This window comes from Octopus bimaculoides, chromosome 11, assembly GCF_001194135.2.
Source record: "Octopus bimaculoides isolate UCB-OBI-ISO-001 chromosome 11, ASM119413v2, whole genome shotgun sequence".
Classification (NCBI taxonomy): Eukaryota; Metazoa; Mollusca; class Cephalopoda; order Octopoda; family Octopodidae; genus Octopus; species Octopus bimaculoides.
The window spans coordinates 8627501-8639247 of NC_068991.1; the positions used below are offsets into that span (position 1 = coordinate 8627501).

At 37.5% G+C, this 11747-nt stretch overlaps 1 protein-coding gene across 1 annotated transcript in view; it reads left to right on the forward strand.

The window, feature by feature from the left end:
- Positions 1 to 11747, forward strand: part of LOC106881743 (kinesin-like protein KIF27) — a 51970-nt gene that overhangs the window by 23565 nt on the left and 16658 nt on the right. The window contains exons 10-22 of the mRNA XM_052971516.1: positions 436 to 557; positions 1376 to 1477; positions 2514 to 2594; positions 2957 to 3099; positions 3595 to 3730; positions 4766 to 4852; positions 5829 to 5915; positions 6056 to 6175; positions 7215 to 7289; positions 7757 to 7971; positions 8933 to 9027; positions 9782 to 9956; positions 11120 to 11242. Coding sequence (XP_052827476.1) covers positions 436 to 557; positions 1376 to 1477; positions 2514 to 2594; positions 2957 to 3099; positions 3595 to 3730; positions 4766 to 4852; positions 5829 to 5915; positions 6056 to 6175; positions 7215 to 7289; positions 7757 to 7971; positions 8933 to 9027; positions 9782 to 9956; positions 11120 to 11242 — 1561 coding nt within the window. The remainder of the gene's footprint in view (positions 1 to 435; positions 558 to 1375; positions 1478 to 2513; positions 2595 to 2956; positions 3100 to 3594; positions 3731 to 4765; positions 4853 to 5828; positions 5916 to 6055; positions 6176 to 7214; positions 7290 to 7756; positions 7972 to 8932; positions 9028 to 9781; positions 9957 to 11119; positions 11243 to 11747) is intronic.

Consider the following 11747-nt stretch of genomic DNA (forward strand, 5'->3'; position numbering starts at 1 on the left):
CGAGCCAATAATTGGTTCATTGGAAACCTGTAGCCAACAGCATTATCATTCACCATGTCTAGTATGAAATAGATAAAAACGGGTATCATTTCATGACATAAGGATTGTAGTCAGCTTCATTATGGTTTGGGCTATTTTTCTTTCTCATGGTTTTTGAGCTGTGGGGTGGGGGAGAACAAAGACACAAAAACACACATACACATGCACACACACACAGTTTCCATCTATCAAATTCAATCACAAGTCATTAGTTGACCCAGGGGTGCCACACACACTAGAAGTGAACTGGAAACCACACGGTTATAAACCCAGGGTGACCAATGCTTTGTGAGTGAATTTATTAGGCAGAAACTGTGTGTGTATAAGTAAAGGATATTGTTTTTGTTTTTTTTAAAAATATTTATATATTTTTTATTCTTTTCTTGTCTCTTGTAGAATCAGTACATATAAACACTGGTCTTTTAGCTCTTGGCAATGTTATCAGTTCACTTGCTGACTCAAAGAAAAAAGCCAAACACATTCCTTATAGAGATTCCAAAATTACCAGAATCCTCAAGGTAGGTTAATGATCAAAACTGTTGCTTAAGAAATTTCAGTGCTGTAAGGTGAAGACTATATAAAACATGCTTTATGAGTTACATATTGTTTTTGACATCTACAATTCATTTGTAAGACATATACAGTGGAGATCAATAATTCTAGACACTTTCTTGCATTGTTGCTTGTTGGTTTTATATCTCTTTCTGCTCATAATTATTTTTTCATTGTCTTTTTCTCATCAACTTATATCTTCAGTATATATATATATATATATACTGAAATATGGTTCTCTCAGTGTGTTATTAATGAAATGCTGCATTTAATTTGTAATAAAGAAAATTTTTCTCCATAGGCAAAATATCTGTAGAATCTATTTCCAGTGTGATACAGTATTGGACTAAATATCTGGCAAAGTGGCCTAGATTTCTGGAGTTTCCATTTTTCTGAGAACTGCCTAAATATATACTTAAAATAACTTAGTTACCATTAAGCTAATGTGAGGAACATAAATTGTGACTAAGATTTGGTGGAAGATTTTAATTCAGAACTTTTGAAAACAAAATTTTTGTACTACAGGGCCAGAAGTGGTTTCAGCTGGGTTGGTATCAAAAGGGTTAATGTTTATCAATCTACATATAAAAATGAAGAGCAAATCTAGTTTTAACACCGCATGCATATTTTAACCAAAAACAGGGTTTGTTCGCTCAATTCAAATACAATATATTGAATAATATTGCACAATATTCCTGGATTTCTGGGAGCCAGATAAAAGGTCTGTTACTGTATAAATAATGTGTTTGTTGTTTATTTGACATCACTATTGTTTTCCTTACAGGATTCCCTCGGCGGTAATGCTCAGACTCTGATGATTTGTTGTGTTAGTCCTGCAGTTTCTGGCTTTGACGAGACCTTGAATTCCCTTAAATATGCTAACAGAGTAAGACTGATATTTCTACTTCCTCTTGTTTGTAATTAACAACAGGTTTAACTCGTTAGCACTCAGATCATTCTGTCAAACGTGATGCTTATTTATTCACATTGTTTTAAATTAGTTATGTGTTGTCTCATAGCTTTGAGATTTCAATGATGTGATTAATTATTTTCAAGATGACATTGTGGGGCAGGTGTGAAAGCCCATTTCTGACTGGTTTGAACATAAAACAGGTAGAATATTTTGGGCCAGATATGGCTGGTCTAAATGTTAAGGGGTTAAAAAATACTCACAAAGACCACTGGGGTCTTTGTGATTATTTTCACATCTGTTGTTACATCTGAAATAAACCCATCATTAACAGAGATATCCAGTCAATTAGAGGTTTGCAGGTAACGAGCCTCGATGTGTGTAGGTAACGAGCCTCAAAGGTTTAGTACCAAGTACTGCCACTTCTGCTACTATTTGAATCATCTTCACATTTTTTGTTTTATCATCTTCATGCATTTACATTTCTTTACATTCTGAGTTCAGATCCCACCCTTTGTCTTTGAATCTTCATGGGTCAATTAAATAAATACCAGTTGACTACAGGAATCTTTATAATCAATTGTTCCATCTCCTCAAATTTGTGCCTGAGGCAAAAGCACTCCTCCTCCCCCTCCTCCTCGTCGTCATCATCATCATGAGTGTTGATAGTATTGTTAGTAGTGATGATGGTGGTGATGACAGCAGCAGTGTAGTGTCAGAGGTACCACCACCTCCACCATCTTTACTACTACTACTACTACTACTGCTGCTGCAACTACAACTACAAAAACAGCTACTACTACTACTACTACTGATGATGATGATGATGATGATGATGATGATGATTTTAGTACTAAACCAGCAATTTTAGTGGGAGGGGTGAAAATCGCTTGACTGATGTTTTATTTTATCAACTCTGAAAGGATGAGAGTCGACCTCAATAGAATTTGAAATCAAGATGTAATAAGTTGGATTAATAATAATGGCAAATTCACCTTTTTTTTCCTTCCAGGTGAAAGACATCCGAAATAAACCCATCATTAACAGAGATATCCAGTCAATTAGATTTGAAGAGATGCAGACCGAAATCCTTGTACGTTGTTATAAATATCATCTGATGTTTTTGTTGTTGAAGAACACAATGTCGGTAGATTATTCAGAGATTACAATCACACCACAAACATACAGCTCTTATTTAGTTATTGTCAGCTTCAAGGAAAAAAAATGTGTAAAATATCAAAACCGCTGTTGGAGCTTAAATTAACATTTTTTGTGAGAACTTGTGGAAGAGGTAGATCCAGGAAGACATGGAATAAATTATTCTTGTAACCTACTGACAACCTGTGCAAATTTCTTAGTTAATTCTGGAATCGGTTATTTTTTTCCTTTTCTTTCACTTTTATTGTCTTCTTCATTAAAGATTCTCCGTAAACCTTCAGATTTCTTTCGTTTCAGAATTTGCGAGAGGAACTGTCACGTCAACAAACACGTCTGTTCAGCGCTGGCGACGGTGATGGTAACAGCAATAGTGACATTGACAAAGAGAGATTTTCAACTCAGAGCAGCAATATAAAGGATATGGAAGACAAAATTCTCAGGTTTAATCATAAAGCCTTTATAGATAGTTGGATGTGTATATGTGTGATTTGTAGAAACTCTGCCAAATTTAGATTGGAGCCTGGTGTTGCCATCCGGTTTCACCAGTCCTCAGTCAAATCGTCCAACCCATGCTAGCATGGAAAGCGGACGTTAAACGATGATGATGATGATGATGATCATTAGCATTAGATGTGATAGTGGAGGAGGGGGAGTGAGAGAAAAAGAAGCAGAGAGGGATTTTGATGGGACTTGGATCAAATTTGATCCGATTTCCATCAACATTACACACATAACCCTCAGATGTATACATATTTTAAAGTGTGCTTCTTAAACACTTTTACTCTGCATCTAAATGATTGTCAGAACTGGTTTGTCATTTTAACATTTATTCTCACACTCTGAGTGTGCCCCATTATAATGTTCAATACAACATTTCAGTATGTATGCCAGGCTAATCTTCTAACGTGATGTCTGAATATTTGTTTGACATGCAGACTGCAAGCAGAGTGCCACCATTATCAGCAATTATCAGAAGAGGCTTACAAACAACTGCTGCAAATACAAGAACGAGATATTCTATCTAAAAGCCAGAACCTTTCTTTAAATGATTGGTTAGAATTGAGAGAACAGGTGAGTAAACACCAATTTTCTGTTCCTACACCATAACAATGGGTTTTGCATTTCCTCTCCCTTCCATTTTCTGTGGTCCTTCTTGTTACCGTACAGCTTTTCTTGCAGGCTATTAACCAGTTTTCTATATTGCTGTATGTCCCCCCTCTTCTCTTCATCCCTACTTGTTGCTCAAGAGCAGTGGTTATTGGCTTTAACCCTTTAGTATTTAAACCAACCATATCCAAGACTGACAGTCACTACTGTGGAGCTTTCTTGCTATCCTCTTTGATAAAAGCCGAACCATTCTTAATAACCTGACTGCTTATGCTTGATTGCACTTATGACTGTGCAATATTGATAATGTTACTTTATAACCTCACCCACTGTTGTATGGTTGTCCTTAATGTGCAGTTATTTTTGTAGTTGTATAACTTCTCCTATACTAAATTGTCTTTCTACTACTTAATCCCCCCATTTTTAATGGCCTCTCTCATCACTGTACAACAATCTTCAGTGCTGTTGGGTCTCCCCTGTTATCTACTGCCACCTCTATTATCTAGCATCATCCTTTGTTGTTGTAAGGATGACACCCTCTGCTATACAGCATCTCCTGTAATTGTGCAGCCTCTCCTATAAATTGTACAGTCTCTCCTGTTATTGTTCAGCTTTCTCTATTGCTGTAAAGTCATCATGTTACTGTACAGTTTCTGATGTTCTATACATCATACTGTTGTTGTCTTTTAACTTTCTCTTTTGTTTCTGAACTGCCAAGCAATAATAAGTTGACAAAAGTGAAATAAGTTAGTTTGCTACAACAAAGAAGAAGGTTCCAATGTTTTTATGCAGGGCCCTTCATTACAGGGGAAGAGAAATTTCTCACTCATTTGTGAAATGTTTGTTCTTACTATTTGCTGCTACAGACCATCACTAGTTTCCTTGGGAACTTTTGCCATACAATAAGGCTTTCTCTGCACTAAGGACCCTTTGTTGTTACTATTTGGCCTTCCTCTATCTGTTAGCTATGGGTATGAACCATTTCTTCTTTTTTTGCAGATCATGAAGAATGTCACATCTTCTGTCAATATAACTGAATATTGGAATAAACAGAAAATAGAAGAACTTCAAGCTGATATCAAGAAGGTATGAAGGACACTTTATGCTGTGTCATCTGATAAGATAGAGTAATGCATAATACACATGATACATACATTCACATTCACATAATGCATATATACACACACACACCCAGAGTTTAACTGATACTTATTTTATTGACCCCAAAAGGATGACAGGCAAAGTTGACATGGGTGGAATTTGAACACAGAATGTAAAGATGGATGAAATGCCACTGAGCATTTTGCCTGGTGTGCTAATGATTCTGCTAGCTTACCACCTTATATTAAAAACTAACATATTGGATTTAGAAGGTTATCTGCTCATCTAGAAGTTGTGCAACACTGCACGCTAAGCCAAGTATTATCAGGTTGTTAAGGAAGAGTAGGCCCAAACATTAGGGCAGTGAGCTGGCAGAAATGGTAGCACATCAGACAAAATGCTTAGTAGTTTTCTGAGTTCCAATCCCACTGAGATCAGCTTCGCCTTTCATCCCCTTTGGGGTTTAATGAAATAAAGTACCAGTCAAGTATGGGGTTTGATTTAATCAAGTTGTCCCTTCCCTCAAAATTGCTTGCTCTGAACTCTGCAACAGAATGGCATCTTGTTGAGCGGGAATGTGACTTTGGTCACTTATATGCCAGGGAAACCAGATGTGGGGCCTTGTGAGTTTTAGGGTTCAAGTAAAATATTAGAAAAAAGATGGTACTAAAAAATTTGAGGTGTGTATTATGCATGAATTTTTACATCAAATATGGTGCTGCATAGACACACCTGTGCCAGTGGCATGTAAAAAGCACTCAGCACATTCTGTTAAGTGGTTGGTGATAGGAAGGGCATCCAGCTATAGAAAACCTACCTCAACAGAGAGTTGGAGTTTGGACAGCTCCCAGCTGGCCAGCTCCACTCTTACCGTCCAACCCATGCCAGCGTGGAAAATGGACATCAAACAATAACGATGAGGATAATGTTTATTTTATTTTATTTTATTTTAATTATTTAGTGCCAGGAACAACTATCAAGTGATGAGGAAATATTTATTCAGATGACAAAAGAAAATAACCTACTGAAGGAAAAATTAAAAGAAATGGTAATAACCCTTTCTTTTTTCTTCTCTTTTTTTTTGTACTTTGAACTGTGAGACATCAGTGTTTCCCTTGTTCCTTTGTTATTAGATTCTTCTTTCCGAAATAGAAGTTTGAATTCTGTTTCTTAAATTCTCTTACAAAGAGTGAATGCTTGCAAGAAAAAGAACACATTTTGGCACTTTCTGAAGAGAAAGTTAAACAGCAACAACAACAACTTCTTGAACAACAAATACAACTTGATGAAATGAGGAATTCCCTAAAGGTAAATGGACATTATATTTTAACCCTCAGGGGATGACAGGGCTAATCTGTCGGCTGAAAAGTCAAATAACAAAGAAGATTGTGTTATTTCATTCAATTTCCTACAAGAATATATATAGTTTTATATATGCAATGTTATTAAATCTTTTAATTGTTTCAGCTTCAAAGCTGAGGTACTACCATTGACTATTATTTTATTTTTTATGATTTTCTAAAAAAAAATAATTGCATGCCCTCTGTAGGGCTTGTGAAAAGGGCTCCATCTTCTTGGCACTGAAACTCCAAATAAGGCTCTGTTTCCAAAGGGTTAATATATTTCTTTTTTAATTGATTTGATCGATGAGAGGGGTGGAGTCTGTATCCATAGTCTTTATAGGCCTGCCAAAACTAGTGAAATGAATGCAGTTGATATGCTTTTTGGATAATTGCAACTCCAGGTAAAACAGATGAGAGGGGAGTTCTCTAGAGAACTGACATTCTATCTGGGAAGGAAGGATTTGGGTGATGTGAGGTGGAGAAGTAAGTGAGCCAGGTAGACCCGGGTGAGCTTGGATGGAGGTGGCATGAGACTGTCTGGCTTAGAAGAGTAGAGGCAACGGCAGTAATAGTAGAAAAGGCAAAGAAGACAATAGATGGCACATCTGTGGTCTAGAGATTGGAATGTGTTAGTGAGCGACTCTGTGCCAATCTGGTCACCTATTGCAGAGATTTTTGGAACGTAATACCTCTGCAATAGGTGAAAATCCATGAAGTAGAAACAGTACTGTTTCTACTTCATGTTTAAAAAATAAAATAGTAATTTGAAGGAAAATATCTCAAAAATCAAAAAAGTAAATTTGAGTTCCTTGTTATGTTTATAGCCTTTTGTTTGAACATGTTATTTGTGTTATTGGTCCAGCAGTTTAAATTCATTTTTAGCCAATGATTTACATATTAATCACTTTGGAAATTAAAGAAAATTTATTTCACTTGTAGGAATGTAGTTATCTGAAAGAATGTTTATTTGGAGTTTATTTATCCAATTTTTTTTTAAAATTTAGTCTCCACCTAGTTGTGAAGATGTTCAGACAATTGAAAAACTCCACATTCGCCCTCAGACTGTACCTATACAATATGTAAGTATTTCCAGAACTTTCTGGCCTCTGAGTTTGACCAAATGAATACTTTACCATATCTGTTATTTACCTTGAAGCTTTATTGACCAAGAGATTTAGATTTTTGGTTGTTTCTGTGTACCAAAGATAGATTTTTGAATCATCAGTCTTTGAAGAATGTGAAGCTGCATATTCTGTTGTGTCTGGGGAGAGTCATTCTCTTTTAGTGCCTCTCAATAACTATTGAAAAGGTTGCAAGACCAAGATGCAATGAAAATTTTAGAAAAATAAATAAGTAAATGAGTGGAAATTTTACCGGTGAGTGTGTTAAATTATAAGGCACTAAAAGAGAACGACTCTCTCCAGACACAACAGAACGATAATATATATATGTGTCAAAAAGAAAATGATAGTTTAGGAATGTGTCCTTGAGAAAATAGTATTACTATGAGTTGTTTATGTAACCTGATATTCTCTGATAATTCCAGAGCAGCCTGACATATCTTCGTCCTCCTTCTCGCCAAATACACACTAGTCCGGCCCTCTTCTCTTTGGAACGGATTATGCAGAACTTCCGTGCCCGCAGTCAGTTGTTGGTTGTGAACTTAGAAGACACTGATGAAGTCCTTCACCTCAGCTTTGATGACACTGGCCAAGGAGATGACATGTCTTTGGATAAAATTCAGTCTGAAACATTCAAGAAGTAAGCCAAATTCCTGCTCTGTTTCCCTCTATCCTATCATCATCATCATCATCACCGTTTAACGTCCGCTTTCCATGCTAGCATGGGTTGGACGATTTGACTGAGGACTGGTGAAACCAGATGGCTACACCAGGCTCCAATCTGATTTGGCAGAGTTTCTACAGCTGGATGCCCTTCCTAACGCCAACCACTCCAAGAGTGTAGTGGGTGCTTTTACGTGCCGACAAAAAGTACTGTACTCCAATCTGTTGGTGACCCTTTGACTCTGTATAAATTTCTATTGCAAAACATTTGTACCCAACCCTGTAGTTATGTATCTGTGCATCATAATCATTATCATCAACATTTAATGTCGATTTTCCCTGCTGGCATGGGTTGCACCATTTGACAGGAGCTGACAAGGTCAGGGACCGCACTAGGTTCCATTGTTTGTTTTGGCTTGATTTCTACAGCTGGATGCCCTAGCAACCCAGAGTGGAGCTAAAGCAAAAGGGAATTGGATAATGTTTTAAATTAATGACAAAAATGAAAAGTTTGGATGAAGTTGAAAACCTAAATCTGGGATTATTGGACAACATAAATGGAAATAGGAAGGAATCCCAAAGAGTGATGTTACTTAGAAAACCTCTCTAATTTGTTCTAGCACAGGAAAACAGATTGTAAAATGACGATGATGATGACTAATAAACTGAGGCATTGGGAAGGTGGGTTAATGATTTGATGGTAGAAAGATAAGATGAACGTTTTTGTTAATGCTTATAAACTTTTGTATAACCATATACATACATACATATTTATACACAGACTTGTAGGCATACACTCTCTCTCTCACACACACACACACACACACACACACACACACACACACACACACACACATGGTTTTTTAAAATTGTGTATAATTTCGTGCCAGGACCTATTAGAAGAGTTAAATGTTTCATTTCTGTGTCTTATTCCGCAGAAATCATTCTGAAATCAAGAGGCGATCGACATTTAGAGTGGGAAAGTTAAGGTCAGACCAACAGGACACTTTTAAAGAGATTTCTTGTGACCAAGGTATGTATTCATGTATGTACAAACACACGTACACTCACACACACACACACACATGCACATATCATCACACATATATACAAATGCAGCCATATGCTGTTACACCACTTGTACATGTACACACATAACACACATATACACATAGACCCATATGTGTGTGTGTGTATATATATATATCCAAATTGATGGAGTGGAACAGGTAAAGTTCAGGCTACATGTGTTTCCTTGTTAGCTGTAACAAGATGCATCAAAACGATCGTTGTGAGCCATAAAGTTTCTTGTATATTCCATTCGTCCCCTGTCTAGGGAGGAATTATATATGCCAGCGAAAAACAAAACCAGTCTATGCGTTTTATGGAGTGATGTGAACTTAACAGATTGATAAAAATGGTTAATAAGTGAAGAATTCTGCAAACTTCTCTCATCTTCATTGTTTAACGTCCGCTTTCCATGCTAGCATGGGTTGGACGATTTGACTGAAGACTGGTGAAACCAGATGGCTACACCAGGCTCCAATTTGATTTGGCAGAGTTTCTACAGCTGGATGCCCTTCCTAACGCCAAACACTCCGAGAGTGTAGGGGGTGCTTTTTATGTGCCACTGGCACGAAGGCCAGTCAGGCGGTACTGGCAACGGCCATGCTCAAAATGGTGTATTTTACGTTCCACCTGCACAGGAGCCAGTCCAGTAGCAATGGCAATGACCTCACTCAAATGTCTTTTACTCTAGTAAAAGAAAATTATTTTCTTTTGATTAGATCCCATCACATGTGAAGTTTCCATTCAACACCTTGAAATGTCCACTACACGAAGTAGACAGCAGTTATCTTCATCCAGTTCCATTGAAGAGGAACCACAGAATGAGATGACAGAAGCAGATGCGAAAATGCTTGAATCCAACCAAAAACTGTCCAATTTGGCTTCTAATATCCGGTAGGTTCCATTTATGATCTTCCAGTTCTTACCTTCTTTTCAGTGTCTTTGAAATTTTCCTCCAAAGTCTCTTGTTTCTTCATCATCATCATTTAATATCTGCTTTCTATGCTGGCATGGATTGGAGGCGTCAACAAGAGCTCGAGAACCTAAGGACTGCATCGAGCTCCAATATCTGCTTTGGCATTGTTTCTATGGCTGGATGCCCTTCATAATGCCAGCCACTTTACCGAGTGTACAGGGTGCTTTCTTGCATGGCACCGACACCAGTGAGGTGACCAAGTAACTCACAAGACAAGACCTCTCAACAAGCTATGTGCTCGGTAATGAGAAATTAAAGTATGACAAAGGGTCAGAAACAGGTGACTTGCAGTCGTGGGGATAAGTACATGGCTTTTCCACTTGGTATGTCCAATAATATAGTAATAATGATAATCGTTTCTAATATAGGCACAAGAAATGGTAGAATTAAGAGGCTTAGTGTCTCATTTTTAAGGACATGGTTTTATTTTTGGTATGAGGCTTAGTGCCTCATTGTAAGGACCTTGAGTCCAAATGGAACATTAGTAAGAGCTTTATTACCTCAAATTGTATGTTTACAAAAGATCAAATGTTTTAGAGAAGCAGAGATCAGCAGGTGTCTTCTGCCTTCCCTCATTAATACCATTAGGTTTTCATCATTCATCTCATTAATGCTATTGTCCGGCCCGCAGCTATTACTTCTATGTAATGCCTTGATGACAAATTGAATGAAATAAAGTAGCTTGCTTGCCAGCCACATGGTTCCCGGTTCAGTCCCACTGTGAGGCACCTTGGGCAAGTGTCATCTACTATAGCCTCAGGCCAACCGAAACCTTGTGAGTGGTTTTGGTAGATAGAAACTGAAAGAAGCCCGTCGTATATATATATATATATATATATATATATATATATATATATATCTGTGTGTGTATATGTGTCCGTGTTTTTCCCCCCCATCATCGCTTGACAACTGATATCTTTGTGGTTCAGCAAAAGAGACCAATAGAATAAGTACTAGGCTTACAAAGAATAAGTCCTGGGGTCGATTTGTTCGACTAAAGGTGGTGCTCCAGCATGGCCGCAGTCAAATGACTGAAACAAGTAAAAGAATAAAAGAATTATTTGTTCTACTTGTCTTTCAGGATGAAAGAACAGTTTATTCGGGAACTTGTTAAGAAAGGTAAAGATGCAACATTACTAAACAGACAATATGTACAGAAAATTAAGGAACAAGAAAAGGTTGGTTCGTTTCTCACTTGTCTTTGGTTTTTAAATTCTTAAATCTTTTTTTTTTTATCTATTTAATCCTTTAATATTTAAACTGGCCATATCAGGTCCAAATATTCTACCTGTTTTATGTTCAAACCAGCCAGAGCTAGCCTCTCACACCTAGCCTACAATGTCATTCTAAAAATCAACACTCGCATCATTAAAATCTTGTTGTTGTTGGCACTCCATCGCTTATGACGTCGAGGGTTCCAGTTGAACAGCCTGCTCGTGAAATTAACGTGCAAGTGGCTGAGCACTCCACAGACACGTATACCCTTAACGTAGTTCTCGGGGATATTCAGCGTGACACAGAGTGTGACAAGGCTGACCCTTTGAATTACAGGCACAACAGAAACAGGAAGTAAGAGTGAGAGAAAGTTGTGGTGAAAGAGTACAGCAGGGTTCGCCACCATCCCCTGCTGGAGCCTCGTGGAGCTTTAGGTGTTTTCGCTCAATAAACACTCACATCGCCCGGTCTGGGGATCGAAACCGCGATCCTAT